The 19,775-nt window shown below is 40.4% G+C and overlaps 1 protein-coding gene across 1 annotated transcript in view; it reads left to right on the plus strand.

The window, feature by feature from the left end:
* Window positions 1-19,775, plus strand: part of PRKCD (protein kinase C delta) — a 63,348-nt gene that overhangs the window by 20,916 nt on the left and 22,657 nt on the right. Inside the window, exons 2-4 of the mRNA XM_041465052.1 lie at window positions 13,392-13,526; window positions 17,449-17,648; window positions 18,909-18,969. Coding sequence (XP_041320986.1) covers window positions 13,412-13,526; window positions 17,449-17,648; window positions 18,909-18,969 — 376 coding nt within the window. The 5' untranslated portion in view covers window positions 13,392-13,411. The remainder of the gene's footprint in view (window positions 1-13,391; window positions 13,527-17,448; window positions 17,649-18,908; window positions 18,970-19,775) is intronic.

Below are 19,775 nucleotides of genomic sequence, written 5' to 3' on the forward strand. Positions count from 1 at the left end.
GTGCTACTGACGTCTACATCAAGCCTGGCCTGTAATCTTCTTATCCCAAACTAAAATGCGAAAGTTCTATTCCTCTGCCCTTCAGCTCTTCAGTGGGTTGTCCTTGAGGTTGATTCAAACATCCCACTTTTTCAAAGGCCCTTAAAAGGAAAAAACTTTTGAAAAAGAAATCCTATAATATTATAAAGATATATCTCAAAGGTGGCTAGATATTCTACAAACTTCTTGGGATGCCACTTGGATATTAAGTTTGGTAAATTTGTTTCAGATTGAAAAAAGGATGTTGGAAGGGAGCTTTAGGAAGTGCAGTGCTTTAATGAGTATTTGTAATGGCAGATTACCTGTCTGTGCAGTTCTGAGCTGTGTCCTTACTCAGCACTCTGGCTCCTTGGTTCATGAGTAAGCACGGAAGTTGGGAGTTTCCACAAGAATTACTCACATCAAGGAGGAATCCTAAGAGGCTCGTCCCTGTCTGATCACGGAAGCAAATTAATTAACCTGCATGCATAATGCATCTTTCCAAAATTACAGACAGACTCTTGACTCTCTTTGCTGTAGGGGACAGCAGGAGAAGTTCTGAATATAAATTCAGTCACTTGTTGCCTCAGAAATGTGTTGAATTGCTGTTAGGAGCCTGTAACTGGCCATCCTGACACCTTGCTGAAAGTATTGACTCTTTCTGTTGGGTGTTTTTGAAAGAAATTATAAAAGACTTTTGAGACTTCAGATGATAATCCTTAGCTATGATGAGGTATTGCTGCTATGTAGCCAAGTCTGTCAGTAACCATTTGTGCAGCTTCACTTTCTGGTAGGCAGCTGATGATGGGAAAAGGGAATAGAGGAAGGGAGGTCAGCAGTAAATGGATCACAAACCAAACCTTGATCTTTTGACTCTCTCATGCCAAGATCTTAAATGTAATACTGTGTTCCACTGAACTCCTTACAACTGCCTGGAGTGGCTTTTTCTCTGTGTAGCTCATGTAACTTCACTAGGAGATGCTGGAATAGTTCAAACTGTGCCTTTTAAAGTTGTTACTGGAAATTGTTTAGAGATTCTAACCATTCTCTGTTTGGAGAACAGAAATTGATGTTTTCATTGTAGAGCATCCTGAAAGTTTGTTCTGAATTAAGCAAGAGCCACAAAATATTTACTGACAAGAAACCAAATGGAACAGTGTTTTCTCTTCTGTGGGTAGTTTATTGTACTTGCTTGTCCTAAAATTTAACGTGGTGTTGGAAGTTAGTTACAAACAATGGAAACAACTCTACCCCACTACTGTGTACGTCTCCTAAACTGGAGATTATGCAATAATACAGATTCGTGCTTAAAGTGCTTCTATTTTGATTTTGTGGTCAAAGATTGAAAGTAAAATTAGATACTTGCTCAGATCTCCTTTTGGGAAGGGTGAAGAATCTATTTCTTGGGCAGTGCCTACACTATGTGTCACTGCTCCAGAACTGTAATAAATACCTGTAGTATTTGTTACTTGTTTTATCTGAGTCTTTCACAAGTAGCAACATGAGGAGATTTTATCAGAATAACTAGAGATTTAAACTCCTGTAACTCTTAATGCCCCAATTTAAAAGTATTCTGATGTTTAGCTGCACTGCACTGAATCTTGTAGCTTACATTAAGCATTTTGAAAGAGGTCAGTGTACAAATCCAGTTTGCTGTGATATCAATTCCATGCATTAAGGTGGATTGATAAGAATATGATTAACGCCATTTTTTTAAAAGGAACTATTTTCAATTTGTCTTAATTCTCTTATGCCAGATGGGTGTTTTCTGCCTGTCCATCTTCCACCATAAATGAATGCTATTGCTAGAAAAACGTTACTTGCAATAACAGGAAAGAATCTGTCTTCACCAGTTTTTTCTATTTCTTCTTTGAGAAGTTCTTGTTTTATTTCCTAGGTACCCTTTTACCCTGTAAGTAATGGTAGGGCAGATGCAGGCCTTGCTCTGCAGGTTTCTGTGTAGTTTTTGAGGGTAATGTCTGAAGTCAGCCACCCAGAGTTTATTCTCCATTTTCATTTTCAACTTTTCCTCTGGAAAAGAAAATGACAGCAGCTTGAACAGTTTTGTATTATTTACTTGAGATGTTTAAGTTATTACTTAAAATTCCATATTTTTTATATTCAACTATAATCTGTAATCCTAACAAAATAAGGGAAATAGTTCTACCACTGAGCAAATACTGCATGACATACACTATTTCCAGTATTTCCAGTAATACTGGAAACTTTCCTCAGTTTCACTTACACAAGATATGAAAGTTAAATTTTGCCTTTTGGCAAGGGAGCTGCTCTAAGTAGTTTTATATGTTTGGTAGTCAAGATTGTATCAAACTTTACTATATTCAGTTGACATATGTTGGAAATCAAGATGTCTTTATGCAATATTTTCCTCATAACATTTTAAAATTAAAAAACAAAAATGGAACAAAATGTTAATGAGAGGAGATAATTATGAAAATTACTCTCCTTGCTCAGGATATCCGATCTTCATGCGTGTGATCCATATTTGCACATCTCACCTGATGCGGTTCCTCAGTGCACGTCTTAGATGAAGGTGGGGTGCTGACAGCTGCAAGAGAATCGTGAGGCTCTTTCTCCTTTGACATCTCCTCAGATGAATTTTAAGTGATTTTCTGTCAAAAATAGGTTTCATAACTGCATTTTCAGATGTGGATTTTGTTTTAGAGCAGTTAGGAAAACGTTTATGCTCTGCTTGGAAAACTGCATCAGGGACAAGAAGATACATCATAGGAGCATAAAAATTATATTTACCAGACCACTTTTTAATTAAGCATTTTCAAAATACAAGCAAATAAATTCTTCAATATAGCTGTTTTTCAGGTCTCAGTAAATATTTTAATTTTTTAATAGTCCCACAGGAGCAGAATGGGGTTGTCTATTAAAGACTGGAAATGTAGCTCTCTGCAGCTCTTTCCCACAAAGCTGTAATTCATTGGGCTGAAGCTCATTTAACTTCTGTTTACTCAGTACTGGGGACTCTCAAATTATCCAAGATGTGGACTAACTTTTTGTAAGAAGTGCGTTATGCGCATCTGTTTACCTCTTTTAATTGTGTAAATTGCTTCTCAGTCCTGGTCACAAAACATGTCTGTGGCTTCAGCAGTAATTGCTAATATAGAAAAAACATAATTTACACCAGGATTTATGTACTTAGTGCTGCAGTAGAAGCAAATATCCAGACCTGTGGGGAAAAGCCAGCATCCTGTGGCCTGGGGAGTGCTGAGTGCTGCAAACCATGAGGCAGAAAGGAATCTTCTTGGGCTAATTTGTGCTGGGTTTGCTGTAAACCTCAGGAGAGCTCCTGGCCAGCACTAACTACTCACTCATTTGCTGCTTCATGGAAGTAGAAGATATTTCAGATAGACAAAATGCCAGGGTAATTATAATTAAGCAAGCTGTGATTAAGCAAGCTGTATAGTAAACAGTGTGAAAGAGTCTCTTGGCATTGGAGAAGGGAAAGAATCAAGGCAGTGTGGATAGCACTAATTCCCAGAGGAAAGATTTGGAGGCAGGACTGGGCAGACCATTAAGGGTAGATCTACTCAAACAAGTGACACCATGTGGAAAGAGAATTTCCCACTCAGCTGCCTGGGGACAATCTTTCCATGCAGGAACGTTTGCATTTGGATGTATTGGGAGTGTTCTGGTTCCTGTGGGCCTCACTGACCCCCTGTCCCCTTTAAAGCACTGGAAGGGTTGGGAAGAGCACTGTGCCGTGGTGTCTGCTACTGCCTCAGGAGCTGTGGGGATTTACAGCTGTTTGGTTTTCCTCCTGAGTTTTTCTGTGCCAGTAGCAGCCATGCCCCATCCCTTTTAACTGAATGATCTCACAGAAAAGCCCCAGCCTGCTGTCACCTCCAGTATCCCAGCGTGGTTGGAAAACAGACCATTAGGATGTGTCATTTATATCAAAAAAAGTTGTTATAAAAGTTACTGTAAAGAAGCACTTCTATGGCAGAAGGAAAACAGACCATTAGGATGTGTCATTTCTATCAAAAAAAGTTGTTATAAAAGTTATTGTAAAGAAGCAATTCTATGGGAGAAGAAACATGTGAATAAAAAAAAAAACCTTTAGAAATAATTGGAAGGTGCAGGGAAAGTGACCAAGACTTTAACTCATTTATCCATTTAGTGATGGAGAAAGTGAGAGGCCATAATGAGCCAGGAAAGCTTGTCTGTAGGAAAATCATTGAACACTGCTTCTGTGGATTAACTGGGACACGAGAGTACAACTGTAATCAAAGACTTTGTCTTCAGTTACTTTTTGGATAATCTGTAGATACCCTGAAAAATCAGTTGTACAAATCTTCCTGAAAGTATTTTTTTAGTCTGTGTCTTGTTTACCAACGTGTTCATCAGTGCAATGGTCCAATAAAGTAGCGAAGCAGGTGCTGACTTGCAGTGTTGCAAAGTGAAGTTCTTTGGTTATTTGGTTTGTGTTTCTCTCTGTGTGTAGGGCTTTGCATATGAAAAGCAAAATGCTCATTTTTAAGTGATTCTCCAGTTTTTAGTAGAATGAGCACTGGAGTGGAAGCTGGAAAAAGCCATGGCAAACAGTGCACACTTAATAATTCGATTTGCACTGTCCAGAAATGTGAGTCCTTCAGGCAGTAGGAATAACATTTCTGGAAGGTGCCCAGAGGGTGTTCCTCACAGCACCCAGTCCACACAACTTCTTATGCTGTCCAAACCTAAAATAGTGGAGCATGTCCTGACATGGTTGTCTTTACAAACAAGGTTCTGGCTTATCAGAAACTCCAGGGATTTTTGTTCAGCTTTTTCTTTCTCATTTACTGTCTTATGTCCCAGACGTTTCAAAGATTAAAGGTTTTCTTGTCCCATAAGAGTAAATAATTACATGTTTTTATTAATTTACTATAAAATCATTGAATATGGCTATTAGAAGACATGAATCCTAAGTGTTTAGGTCCCTCAGAGTGTGGAGTTTACATGTGTAAACGAGAAAATTCAGGAAAAGGCAAAAAAGTAAATGCTTGCCGTTAACTTCTTCTCGAGAGGATTAAAAAAAAGGAAGAAATTTAAAGTGGTATTAAATTGTACATCTCACCCTGAGTCCACAACTTGTTATGCAAACTCTGTGCTGCCTTTAAGTAACCCAAATCTCTCTTGAGATCTATTTATGCTTAATTTCAACTTGCTGTTTATGAGCTGTGCCTGTTCTCTGTATTTTTGGGAATACCAGGTCTGCCGTAGAGCTTTATATGCTCATTTCTTCCAGAAGGTGATTCAGAGGGGAGGGGACAGTTTAAAATCATTTGTGATTCCATTTTCTTATCTCTTCTTGCAAGTCGAGGGCCGAACCTTGAAATTACAGCAGGAGCAATGCTGTATTAATTAAAAATAAGTTTTGGTTATGTTTGCTTCTTTCCAATTTCTCCTTATCAACCCCTGTGGCCATTCACTATTTAGCATCTCCCTGTACATCCTCAGTGGAACAGAGCTGTGCTTATTTTCTCTCTTTATTGCAGAAGAGAGATCACAGAATCACAGGTAGTGATGCATGTATGGCTTTATTGTTCTGTTTATAAACCATAGAAAAAGGTCTTTATTAAGTTGGCTAAGATTGGTTATTTACATTTCTTGTTTGATTTTTTGGCTTTCACATTCCCAGTAATGAAACAACTAGAACAAAAGAACAAAAGGATGATTTCTACCTGCCCTGAGCAGCCTCTGAGTGCCAGGAAAGCGCAAGAGGAGTATTGTGCCCAGAAAGGCAGATCCAGCCCATCTTAGAAACACAGAATGGTTTGGGTGGGGAGGGATCCTCAAGGACATTTCAAAAAACCAAACAACCCAAACAATGCCAGATGCAGTCAGGAGGGTGGACTGGATCTATTCCTACAACTCCATACACAGTTAATGAGCAAAATTTTTGGTTCATAACACTTGCACCATTTTAGTTTAAAAGCCTTGATCATATCCATGGGCTGAATTGTGTTCCCTCTGATGAGGTTATCTGAGCAGCAGCTTTCCAGTGTGTATGAATGATGATAGTTCTCTCAGCTAATGAATATTCTAGTTTTCCAGATACTTAGAGGATTAGGTCATAAGTGCTGGCAGTAGGATAAATTTTTGACTTGGAGGCTTGTGCACTTGGAGAGGCACTTGGACTGCATGATCTGCTGATGTTTTCAAAAGAGCAAACTAAAATTGTTTTCTTACTACTTTCTTACAATGTTTTAGAAGGCATTTTTTATAATTCTGTTGAATGTCCAGTTTCTTTATTTCCATTTTTTTCCCTCTTCATGGTTCACATAGACTCATTAACCCAGTACATTTTAAGTGAGACAAAATAAAAATTGCTTTTTATCTTAAACTGTAATTGACTTACTATCTGTATGGTATTTGGCTTTTTCAGTGTGAAGGGAATTCAGTGGTAAATACAAAAAAAAATCTACCCAAACATAAAACTCCTCCAGTGTTTTGAAGAGAAAGGCAGTGTTTTCTGTTTGGTTTGAAAAGATGTTGTTGGCATTATCTATTATTCTTTCTGGGAAATACACCTCAATTTCCAGGAAGCTTATAACTGAGCAGAAAAATCACAACATTCTGAAGGGTTTGAATTGGAAGGGACCTTAAAGCTCATCCAGTTCCAACCCCCTGCCATAGGCAGGGACCCCTTCCACTATCCCAGGTGGCTCCAAGCTTTGTCCAGCCTGGCCTTGGACACTTCCAGGGATGGGGCAGCCACAGCTTCTCTGGACAACTTGTGCCAGGGCCTCAGCACCCTCAGAGCCAAGAATTCCTTCCTAATATCCAACCTAACCCTGCCTTCTGGCAGTGGGCGGCCATTCCCCCCTTTCCTGTCCTTCCAGGCCCTTGTCCACAGCTCTTCAACTGTCTTAGAGCCCCTTTAGGCCAGAAAATCTTGGATGTTATAATGGATCCTAGATAAAAGTATTCATCAAGAATGAACTGGAGGATGGGCTTGGCATTTATCTCCTCTATTAGAGGAGAAATATGCTATTGGAGTATGCCTGAATGTGGATCCCTGCCCACTTGATCATGGTGGTACCTGAACAGTTACTGTACACTGCATTTTCCTTGGCTATTTTCCTTTGGCTTGTCCTTCTGAGTAGCTCAACTGTCCTCATGTACTGGTTGTTACAAAAAAGTCTGTGAAGCCTTTTGCAGAATGGCTTGCTTCCTTTGGAGAACTTGTATTCACATGATAAACCTGATGTGCAGTTTTGCAATTCAGTCATGCTGACTAAAAGCTGCCCAATTTCTTGACCATTGTTGGGGAAGTGGGAGCCAGTCAGGGGCTCAGATTCAGCACAGCTCCTTCAGTGCTCTCCTTAATGACACAGGGCCAGAGCTGGTGTAGGGCCTGGCTACAGGCCATTATTATAGAGAAGTGTAACTTCATCCCTTTCACAGAATAGGTTTTTTCCTCTCATGTGGAAGGGATTGTGTTACTTAATTGAAGGGAAAAAACCTCAGCCTGTACTTATTCCCCATGTCAAAGAGAAAAAAAAAAAAAGGTTAGTCATTAGACTTAAATTATGCATTGCATAGGGGAAAGCCATGGTTTGCCTCCTGTCAAAGTATTTTGGATGTGCTCACATTTCATAGTGTGATTTAATGAATGGTTCGTTCATCTGGAGCCTCATAAGGGTCTGGCCAGCCAGCCCCGTTGTACTAATCCTTCCAAAATGTTGTTTCAGCTGTGCTCAACGAATGATACCAGCTTGTGGTATCAGAAATAATTAACAAAGTCTTTGGGCTTCAGGCAGCCTTTCTTCTCTTGTGTGTTTCCAATGTGTGATGTTTGGGTTTGGAATTCATGAAGGGGATTAATTTGCACTTTTGTTTCAAGCTTGATTTTGGCGATGGTGATAAACAGTGGCCTGTAGTGTTCCATGGTTAGTCCTGTGTGTTCACGGAGGAAGGAGAACTCAGGGCTCTAAAAAGAAATATATAAATGGCTATTTCTTACGCGCTTATAAAGAAAAAACAGCTGACAGGACTTCCCCCTTCTTCCCCAAGTAGTGGTTGTGGAATACTGGAAAAGCCAGTTGTTGCTCCAAGTGTTCTCCATGTCCAAAAAAAAAGGATGTTTGGTGTAAAATGCTGTTTTTATCTTGCAGCATATGCTGTGTGACAGCCTGGCCTGCTGCCTATTTCAGAGTCCACAATCTCCTCAACTTTCTGATATTTGAGTGTAAAATCCAGATTTTTTCATCCTCAATGCACTTGAAACCACTTTATAAACCCCCAAACTTGAATCATTTACTCTGGAATTCAGTGTATGATCTGTCATTTTGAAATATGAGCCAGGAAAAAAAAAAAATCATTGGCAGTAAGTTTAACAGGAAGCAAATTGAATTGTGAGTTAAATTTTTTTCTTGTCTTTTTTTACTTTTCATAGAATTGTGTAATAATTTAAAAACATTTTGTGAAGATGCACTGCTTTAGAACTGTTATTGCAGAAATTCTACTTGATTGGGCTGTTGGGCTGTTTTAAAAGTGCTTTTTTTATCCTTGTCTTTCTGAAGATATCTGCACTTATTACATATCACCGGATGCATCTATTTTGCTTTCATGAGTATAGTCCCACAATTCTAATTTCTAAATTAAACCATTCATAGGAGATAGCTGTACCTTAATGGCTAAACCTAAATGAGAAGTCATTTTAGCTCTGTTTTGTGGAGAGCACTTAAGCCCTCTGTGGATTCTAGGCTTTCAGAGCAGCACCTGAGAATAATGAGGTTTTTTGCTCTCCCTGGTGGTTGTGAGGGTTCAGCATCATGATGTAAAGTGATTTGAGGTTGGATATAAGTATGCTTTTTAGGGTTTATTTGGGTAGCAGTAGTTCCTAGAGAAGTCCAGCTGATAAAGGCTGCTGCTATGCATCTTTTTGACAAGGTTCGTAACAACAAATAAAATAAGCCTCTTGTAAACTGAGTTCATTTTTAGATTGACTTTTACCTACAGAGCATCAAATAAAGTCCAGGGCTTGAAACAGAACCTGCAAAACTTCTCTGTAGACTAATCCTCGGTGTGCAATGTAGACAGTGGCTAGCACCATGTTCCTTTGGTTCATTGAATTGTCCTTGCAGCACAGATACTGCTTTTCTCTCTTGGGCCATCAGCTGAAAGAATCTAAGTGCAGGAAGTGTGGGTTGTACACATGGGAACAATAAAAACATCCAGTCTGCACAGGTGAAAGATGCTAATCCCTCTTCCAGCATCTTTATTTGCATTACACAATCTTGTATCATTGCCATGCAAGCAGCATAATCACCTTTGCAGGCTGTACCCAAAGACCACAGAGAGCCTTGTTCCTGTGTTTGGAAGTGCTGTGGGGGCAATAAGCTGCCAGTAATTTGGTGCTGTCTTTCTTGTCCATTGCCAGAGTAGAGGACAGGAAACCCTTGTGTAAAAAAGGTTGGATATAATCTTTATTTTTGCATCTTTAAGAAGAAACAGTGACTGCTTCATCTTTTCAGGGAAGAATGCATTGTTTATGGTGTGTGGTGCTGTTGGTGATTCCCAGAGCAGCTGTGTGGCCCTGGAAGTGGCCTCAGCAAGGAGCTAAGCAGGAATCAGGCATTTTATGGCACCCAGAGCACTTCTGTGAGACAGCATGGAACAGCCTTGCAGCTTTACATCTATCTGCAAAACCTTCCACAGACTAATACAAGGAAATCAGAGGCACAAAGCTGCAGGGGAGTTTTCTCTCTTGTATTTCTCTTGGATCCATGGTCCTTATCAGTGATGGAACAGCCTGGCTCTGTTTGGGCCCATTGGTTTTCAGTCTCTTCAGTGCTCTGTTGTCAGCCCGTGTCAGCATTTCCTCCAGATCATCCACTGCTTTTCCTCCAGATCATCCACTGCTTTGATGTGCCTTCCTGCTTTGTGTAAAAGTTACAGCCATGTCTTTGTTTCTGGGCTGTGTAAGGGCTGGCTTATCCTCGCTGTTTATAACAAGGCAGAATTACAGCAACAAAGGAACCCTGGCAAGCACCGCCTTCCTCCCAGCCCCTGAGAGCTGGGCACTGTTGGAAGGAGAAACACTGCAGAATTTACCCTTTGTCCCTTTGGTGTCTGTGAACAAGGTTTTTAATCTAATGTGAATTTTGTGCCAGCAAATCTTGGTAAAATTCTCCTTGGAATATTTAATATTTTAATTCACTTTGAAGGTTTCTTTAAAACTGTGTGTTACAAACACATCAGTGGGAAAATTGAGCACTTGTTCATCTGGCAGGTGTTGACACTGATGATGTGAAGATGTTTCCAGTTTCCCCCTCTCTCTCTGTAGTTGATTATAACACTGTTGATTTTCTTTCCATATTAAATAATCAAAAACTCTCAATTTTAAAGCTCAATGGAAAGTACAGTGCATTTTGCAGAATCTGTCCCTGATAGCATAGAACATGTGTTTAGTTTGGATTAGAGAAGGTCAGGGATCCTTGACAAAGTGAATGTTGTGCAGGACAGCATCTGATGGTGTGCTCTAAACCACCAGGTGTGGCCACCACCAGGTACTTCATCTAGAGTAATGTTACTGGAATGTTTTTCCCTTTGTTTTTTAGGGTTTTTTTCTTCAGATTGTACTTTGACTTTGAAACAGTTTGACATACTGAACCTGTCATTTAGACTTGGAGTATTCTTGGAGCTCACATCTCAGTTTTTCCACCATTTGGTTTGGATAAAATCTTGCCCTTTAGGGAAAACAGTTTGGCTTTAACACTTCATAGCTACAGTGCAGATTATATGAGTAGATTTTACGATCTCCCTCAATTCAAAGCTGGTGTTTTGCAGCAGTTTCAGTTCTTGACAGATGCAGCCTTTAAAACAAGAGTCAGCGCTCGTGCTGTCACTTCTGTAACAGTCACAGAAACTGGAGGTGGGCTCTTGTCTAAACTGCAACAAGCAAAGCCTGTGTGCTGCTTTCAGTGTCTTTCCTTCTCAAATGTGTTCTCACGTGAGTGTACTCAGCAGGGATTTTGAGAAACTTTGTTGGTTTAAATTAATCTCTTTCACAGAGTTTCACTGCCAAAAGCAGTTTTAGTGGGGTATGGTTTTGTTTACAGCAGTACAGCTGATCCTTGTCAGCTATCTCACAGTACATCTTAGCATAGGAAAGGATCAGAAGATGTATTTGAGGAGTAAATCCAAATCCTCCTTTCTCATTAACCTCTCTCTGTCACAATATAGTCTACAGCATATAGTGAAGAGTTTGCATGCAGGCATTTATGATCTCTACATCTGTGAAAAAAGCATATTATGTGTAGGAGTGGAGAAACTTGGCAAGAGCAGGCAGCTGCTGAGTTTGTTTGGGCTCTTTTTAAGCTCTTGTTAAATGTAAAAGCAAACAGTTTTCTTCTAGTTTCCACTGTGACCTTGGACTTTGAGCATCATCAAAAACTCTGGGATGTTGGTGTTTTCTTCTAACTGCTGAATTACTTGTGTGTAGCATTTCTGAGTGAGAAATGAGCATTGGAGATGCATGGAAGCTGAGTACAATGAAACTACAACAAATAACCATATCCAAAACTATGAAGCAGAGGTGAAAATATTGCATCCAAATGTATTTGGCCATTGGAAATGAGAAAAATTTTTATCTCCAAGTTATCAGATACAATAAAAACAGGTACAATGCATCCACATTTTGAGTAATCCCACAACCTAAGTTGTAAATCCTTGTATTCTGTCTCAAGACTAACACTGGCTTGAGTCACGTGGGCTGAGTGAAATCAGTGCAATTGTTAGTTTAGCTTTGTCAGTGCTTTCCAATTTTTGTGTTCATGTAGTAACGGGCTGACTGGAAATTGTGACTTCTTGCTGGGCTGTCCCTTACAGCAGAATTCTCCTGTGATTCTGTTAAAGAAACCTTCCAGTGGGAGCTACATGTTAAGCTACATGTTGTTTCTTCCTATGGCCTCACTGAGTCTTAGAGCTGTTTCCCAGAGGTGAGCAAGGCTGAAATCTGGTTTCTTTTACATCCATGTTGAGTAGTAATGAAATGTGATCTGCTGCTGGCAAGTCCTGTAGCTGATCACTGGGGTGTAGTTCTGAACACAGTGAGCACAGGGTCTCCTGAGCAGCTAAAATATGTTCCTCATTAAAACTCTTGATAAGCGCTGTGCATAAGTTGTGTATGTGAAAGTGAGCTGTCAGATGGCATTTGTTAATTTTTACAAAAGCTGTCTATTTTCCTTTCTTTGTGAGGTCACCTCAATCTCCCCTCTCAGCAAATGGTGCCCCAAGCTGCAATGAGCAGTGGAGTAGTGTGGGAGAGTTATTGCTTTATTGTGAGTCTGTATGAATGAGAATTATAGTCGTGGCGTTCTGTTCTTCAGGGGGATAAGCAGTGGTGCCAAGTAATCCTAAACTTGCCTTCTAACTCTTGTTTTACTCCACAGAAAGAATGTGGGGAAATAGTCAGTTAAAAAGAAAAAAAAGCTCAATAAAAGTTAGTCATAATTTTTTTCCATTTATTGAAAATGGTCCCCACATGGGGAGAGTGTGAGATGTGCAAATTATGCTGTCAGGAGCTTTATGAGCTTTATGCTGTCTTGCTGCAGAGACTTGATTTTAGTCTTTTATTTAAATGACTGTAAGGGCCTTTTAAGAGATAGAAAGCTTAGTTGTTTCTCAGGTCAATGTTTTTACATAAAAAAATGCCAGTACATGCCAAATTGCTTGAAATGTTCTTCCTAGTGCTGCTTGACTGAGCTGGTTGACAATCTTCAGTCAAAAGTCCAGCCCAGTTTCAAGTCTTAATTTCTTTTCCACCATCTCTTCCTGTTAGCTTGTTATCTCTTTCCTCCTAATCCCTCCTTCCTTGCATCCCTCATTCTCCAAATGGACTAGCATTGCTTTTCTCTCAAATGACTTTTTTTCTCTTAGCCTTTGAATAAATCCTTTTTGTATCACAAAGCAATGTGACATACAGGACAAACTCCATTGCTAAAGGTGCTGTGAGTTATAAACTGGAATCTGCTCTAAATTCAAGAGCTCTTAAGAATAAGGGATCACTGTAATGAAACACCTGTTTACTGACTTAGAAATCATAGGTGTTTTGAATTCTTGTGATGTTCCTGACTCTTTAAAACTGGTGACACAGTAGCTCTGGAGCTCTTTCTACCTGTCCCTCTTCTCTTTGCCTGGCATCATGTGCAGGTTTGGAGGCTCACAGGTGGGATCACTAGCTCTGGATGCTTCCTAGGATTTGTGAATTGCCACCTGAAAGCAATACAGGAATAGAAGCCATGTGATTGTAGCTTCAGTAGAAGCTCTGATGTCTGCTGAGAAATGTCACTTTACTACATGTCTCAGACCAGGTCTTTTACTCTCATTTTTATTTCTTTCTTTCCACATAGGCTGTGTATCATCCTGAGCAATGGCCCCCTTCCTACGGATATCTTTCAACTCCTTTGAGCTGGGACCTGTGCAGAATCAAGGAGAACAACTCCAGCCTTTCTGTGCTATCAAGATGAAGGAAGCTCTGACTACAGGTGAGGTTACAAATGGGGATGCTTTTCTGAATATCGGTAAATTCTTGAGAACTACTGTAAACCTCCTTAATCTGTGAATGACAGTGAGTCCTCCTCTTCCTGTCATGCCAAGCACTTCAATGTGATCTTTTCTTTTGAAATGGGAGAAATAATAATGGCTGTTTTCTCTACCCCCGCCTTAAAGCAAGGTTTCTTTATTAGTACTCAGGACAGGAAGCTGAACTGCAGCAGGTTTGAGGGAACTGTCCTCCAGTACAGAGCAGCTAATAGTCTTTATTGGCTTGGAGGATGAGAGGTGCAGTTTGTTATTGTTGTAGTAACTGAAGTACTTTGGCTGAGTTGTTTGCTTGAAATGACTCACATTGAAGGTCCTCCTAGCACAGAAACACAGAATCAGCTGTGCTGGAAGGGACCCTCAATGATCACTGAGTCCAGCTCCTGGCCCTGCATGGGACCATCCCCAAGAGTGCCAGCCTGTGCCTCAGAGCACTGTCCAAGGCTCCTGGAGCTCTAGCAGCCCTGGGGCTGTGTACCTTCGCTGGGGAGCCTCTTCAGTGCCCCTCCACCCTCTGGGAGGAACCTTTTCCTAATAGCCAACCTGCACCTGCCCTGACACGACTTCAGGCCATTCCCTCAGGTCCTGTCCCTGTCACCACAGAGCAGAGATCAGTGCCTGCCCCTCACAAGGAAGTTGTAACTGCAGGGAGGTCTCCCCTCAGTCTTCTCCAGCTGAACAGACCAAGTGACTCACCAGGCCCTCAGCCTTCAGAGACCTCATCTTTACAGAAGTTGGTCCAAAGTTTTATAATACCTTGTGACATTTGGCTAGAATACACCACTGCAGCCAGACAGGATGAGAGGGAATTGCTGTATTGGGCTAGACTGAAGCTCTAGTTCTGCGCTGTGGCTCTAGAGATTCACAAAATATCAAAGAATGCAGCAATGGGTGAAGTTTCTTCTTCCTCACAACGTGATTGGTCTTTCCCCTTATTGCTGTGGGTAAAAGCTGCATTTAAACTTGAAATTCGAGGCATGGTGCCTTTTCCACAAAGTGTTGTCATCCAGTAAATGTACTAAGCTCCAAAGTAGTTTCCTAATCTGCTGGGAGAACCTCTGAAGAAATGGTGTTGAAGATGTTGCAGCTGTCAGAATATGTGGATAAACGAAAGTAATTTAAATAAATCCACTAGTTTTTTCCAGACGTTTGCTTTTGAAAAGTAGAATTGTCCCAATATTTCCCAGTCTTTGCTTCCGTGTGTCTTTGACATACTAAAAAAAAGGGGAGGAGAGGGAACTGCTTGGAGAGGTGAGGGATTGTAGTAATCAGGAAAACAATCTGATGCTTCTGTTGTCAGTTTGACAAGATCTGGAACAGCTTTTTTGTTGGATTTGAATGCTGAAACACAGTCAGGGAAAAATTTATTGTATAGGAAGAAGAAAATCATAGAGCTTAATGATTAGGCATGGAGCTGGTTTGCAAACATGGGATGTGTTTTGAAGTCAGGAGTGTGAGCAGAGAAGCCAAGCAGGCCGGAGCACCGCAGAGGCAGAAACAGTGCTCTTGAAAGCTGTCCTTTGCTGACCCTTCAGTGTTCATTTGCAGAGAGGGATTGTGACCCATGACAAACCTTGATTAGTATGATTTTAATGACAAAAGCAGCATGGCCAGGCTGGAAGCTGTTTCCAGTAACTGAGATACCTTCTCAATGTTTTATGTAGGGTAAAAATGTACGGAGTTGACTGATCAGAGTAGATATTAACTGGGACATGGGACTAGGGAGGGGAGAGGCTGTGGACAGACTGGAATCATTCTTTCCCCTTCTAAGAATCTTACAAAGAAAATTACCAACTCTACAAACTGCTGCTGTTTCTGCAAACCCTGAATTACTGTCAAAGGTTCTGCAAATATGCAATCTCTCCAAATCTCTCCTATGCCTCCTGAATTGTGCCTTTTTGATGAAGGGTCTGGCTTTAGCAATCCAAAAAGCAGACCAGTGTGAAAGCCTTGCTGTGCAGACAGCCTGCTTTTTATCCCCCTCCTCACCTTTATTGTCTGTCCTAATAATCTCTAAATAAATGTGTAGATGTGGCACTTGGGGACATGGTTTAATGATGGCCTTGGTGGTGCTGGGTTAGTGGTTGGACTTGATGATCTTAAAGGTCTTTTTCAACCTAAACAATTCAGTGATTCTGTGCCAATATTTTCAAGTTTTTTTCATAGAACAGGGCTTTGGAAGTAGGTTTGCACTGTGAAGGGCTTGAGCCTTCTGTCTGCACAGTTCCCCAGATTCAAGAGAAAAGCTTTTGACAGAGTAGAGGAGGAATGCTGATGTTTGCTTTGCAGTGGAGAGGTCCTCAGGTGGCCATTTCTGAGCATTTTGGAATCTCCTTTGGCAAGTGGCTCAGGGCTGTGTCCAAGCTGTAACTCCCAGTGCTGCTGCTGGCAGGCATTCCCTAATAAAGCAGTGCAAGGACACCATTCCCTCTGCTTGTCTGCAGAGTGGAGTGCATCCAGCAAGCTCTTCATGAATGAACACTGAATTTACCTTGAGATTCCAGGAAGATTTTAAAACATTAAGTATCTAACAGACCACACTGCAGCTTCCTGGGGAAGGGTCCAACTATTTAATCAGTTTTTCTACAGCCTTGATATCATAAAAGCAAATGGATCATTCAGAGCTGGAGAGGCACTTAGAAAGCACTTCTATTGCAAAACTAAAAGATCTTGATGAATAGCAGAAATTGTGTAGAATGTAGAAAACTGTATTCAGTTACCTGGACACAAATGGAGAACAACTGACTTGGCAGCAAATCAGAGGAAAACTGGGAGGTGACTCTGAGAGGTGTGGCAAAATCACAATGAAGAGCTGGATGTGGTTTCTTAGGAGGCATCATCACTTTGGATGTGTTGATGGGACTTAGAGACTCAGATCTAGAAATATGCCAAAGCTTATAATAGATTGTGCAGTCGCTGGCTGTTTTCTGTGCCTGAGATATGGATAGGAAGAATTCAGTTTAATGGGTAACAAGAGAGACTGAAGCTGTGTATTAGAATCATAGAATACCAGGCTGGAAGGGACTTGAAGGATCCTCCAGCCTTTCTTGGCAAAAAGGAAAAGAAAATCCATCTTATAAGAATAGTACAGCAATGTAAAACCCCTAACAAAGGAGTGTGCTGAGATGCTCTTAAAGGAAACCAAAAAAAAAAAAAAAAAAAAAGAAGAGGAAAAAAGGTCATTTTTTGAGGTAATTTTAGCTTTTTTTGTTATTCCTTAACTACACAAGGTCTACATGAGCTGCAGAGGACAGATAAGGCCCTGAAAAATCCTTTAAAAAGTAGCAGTCATGGTAGAGTGCAATGCCAAGGAGAGTGACTTAAGAATACAAGTGAAATGTTGGGGTAACTTGGAAGTAGATGAATGAAAAGTGAAGACTTTCATCTCTTAGACACTGGTTTCAATTTAAACTGGGTCAGTGTGAGGTTTATCTTAATTTCTCTTATAGCAGTAGGGATTCACAATGATCAGAGGGCACTTCATGGAGGTTTACACCAGAATGCAAGAATTCCCTGGCAAGTTGTGACTGACTAACCCAGCTTATCAGGGTTTGGCCCTCCTGCTCTCTAGCTCCATGTTAACCCCATCACTGCCTCTGCATGTTCATCAGGGTGGGCTTTGCCTTCCATGTCATGAACTTTTGAACTGAGTATTTGAACCTTGTTCCAACAACAGTAAAAGAAGTAGTAATTCTGCTTGTAGTTTCAGTACAAGTATTCCCTCTTTTATTTTGTTGAGTGTAAATGCTAGATCTGTATACATTTTACAGTTTCTGTCCTTTTTTTTTTTTATTTTTTTGGGTGCCTTTCAGAGCACATTTTACAGTTTCAGTCCTTTTTTCTTTTTTTTTTTTTTGTGGCTTTTAGAGAGAGGAAAAACTCTGGTTCAGAAGAAACCCACCATGTATCCCGAATGGAAATCAACTTTTGACGCCCACATTTACGAGGGTCGGGTGATCCAGATTGTGCTGATGAAAGCAGCAGAAGAGCCACTGTCTGAGGTGACTGTGGGTGTGTCAGTGCTGGCAGAACGGTGCAAGAAAGGCAATGGCAAAGCAGAGTTCTGGGTAAGGAAAAAGATTAATTCCTCCAAATTGCTGACCTAGTTTTGTTTCTTTCAAGCTGAATGAATGCCTTGTGCCTTTTAGGCTTACAGATTTTCCTAGGTCAGTAGAATCTCTCTAGTTTGTATTCACCTGTTACACTTGGGGCTTTTTTCACGCCTTGATTTCTAAGACCAGAGCAGTTATTCAGAAGAGTAAAAGCTAATAGTGATCAGTTTTAGCCAGTCCAGTGGTCTCAAATCCTCTGCTTATTATGCACAGAACAGGTACCACATTGACATCATCAGTGTTAAACTTTCTCTGTACAACCTGCCATGACTTGGGCAGAGCATCGTGGCCAGCAAAGAGAGCACTTAGCATAGCTTGTAAGGGTATTTTTGTGTGTGGAGAGACAGCCTGGCATTAATAGCTGTAACTGAGGTTTTGGCCTTCTGTAAACTTCGCTGGGTAAATGTTCTGGGTGTCAGACACTGCCTTAGAGATGAACTCACTCATTATCCCAGTAGGATGATGGGATTTCTGGGAATATGTTCATGGGTGTATCTAATGTAACTGTGGTTTGGTTTTGTCTGGGGACTGGATTTTTCATCCCAAGTTGTATTTAGTGCAACCCAGGGGTACTTTGCTCTGTGCTGAAGTGAAGATTGAGTCACTCTTACGTGGTTAAGGATTTCTTATCTTTTATGAAGGCAGCAGTTTAAGAATTAGTGGCTGCATTCTGAGCACAGGAACTGACCTCAGCTGTTGGCTTAAAGGCACTTATTTTTTTTTGCTTGTCTGTAGAATTTGCCACAGAAACCATGTGTAATGGTTTGGAGGAGGAAAGGAAAATAAATTTTGATTATACCACTTTTTTTCATTGCCAGCAACAGCATTTGATATCACTATGGTTTGTACTCTCAATAAACATATAAAGGATTGTATAGACTTCTTTTAAAACTGGGTTCCTGTGCAGATAGACTTTACTGACAGTGAAAACAGAAGCCAGCAAACTTCTGTGCAGAAACGGGAAAGGGCCATGGACAAACAATGTGAACTCTGACCGTGCTGAACTCCTGGGGCACATCAAAGCAATGCAGCACATGAGGAAGAGCAGGAGAATAAAAGCCCCTGACTCGGCTGCAATAGTGAGATATGGAAGAGGATTGTAATCAAATAGTTATTGCATAGTCTGCTTTGATACCCTAGAAAGAGCTGTTTAAATTCCTGAGAGATGCAGTCAACCACACACTTCACTGTTGCTTTCTTTCTTTATTTCCACAGCTTGACCTTCAGCCTCAGGGGAAGGTGCTGATGGCTGTGCAGTATTTTTTGGAAGATGCAGGTATTGTCAATAGTTTCTTTTCAGTCAGTTATGTGAAAAAAAGATGGTTTTTTTTTTGCAGAACACAGAATGTAGCTTACAAAAAAAAAAATCACCTGGTGTACTGAATAGAATCTTACTAATAAATTTTATTAATTTGCTTTCTAGATATTTGTTTGGGTTGGGGTTTGTTTTGTTATTTGCACTCATGGCAGGATTTGTTCATTTCTAAATGCTGTTGCATTTAGGACTTTTGGATCTTTAATGTGTCTATTCCCATGTTTTCATGTGATAGAAAATATATTATCTGTTCCTTTCTAAGTGAAAAGAAGTTGAATCTCTCGCTCTAGCTTATGTGGGAAATTTTTTTTGTGGATTGGAGCAGTGGGTCTGAGTTTCCTGGGATTCAGACATCCTATTCACTAATTACAGAAACTGATTGTAGGAATAGTGAATGGTTTAGTATTAAAATGCAAATCTAGTCAATGATCTGATGTAGCAGTTTGAAAAGTGTTTCAGAAACCTACACAGGCTCTTTGGAAATTAACTAGGAGGGAAACTTCAAGTACAATAATAAACCCAAGACTCTTGGTGTGGATTTGTGTATCTGGAGAGTCCTTTCCTAAAGGAAATGCTGTAAACCTCACAACTTGCTTAGCTTGTAGTTAAGACTTTCCCATACTAGAAGTCATGAAACCATTATTTCTTGGCAATAATATTGTAATTATAACATAACTGGTCTGCCGGATTAGCCTACCAGTGTTATAAGGTTTAATAGTATCTGCTAATAAATAACTGAAAAGACTAAGCAGGAAATTTTGAAGCAT

This window comes from Pyrgilauda ruficollis, unplaced genomic scaffold (genome assembly GCF_017590135.1).
Source record: "Pyrgilauda ruficollis isolate IOZ18807 unplaced genomic scaffold, ASM1759013v1 scaffold10, whole genome shotgun sequence".
In the NCBI taxonomy this organism is placed as follows: domain Eukaryota; kingdom Metazoa; phylum Chordata; class Aves; order Passeriformes; family Passeridae; genus Pyrgilauda; species Pyrgilauda ruficollis.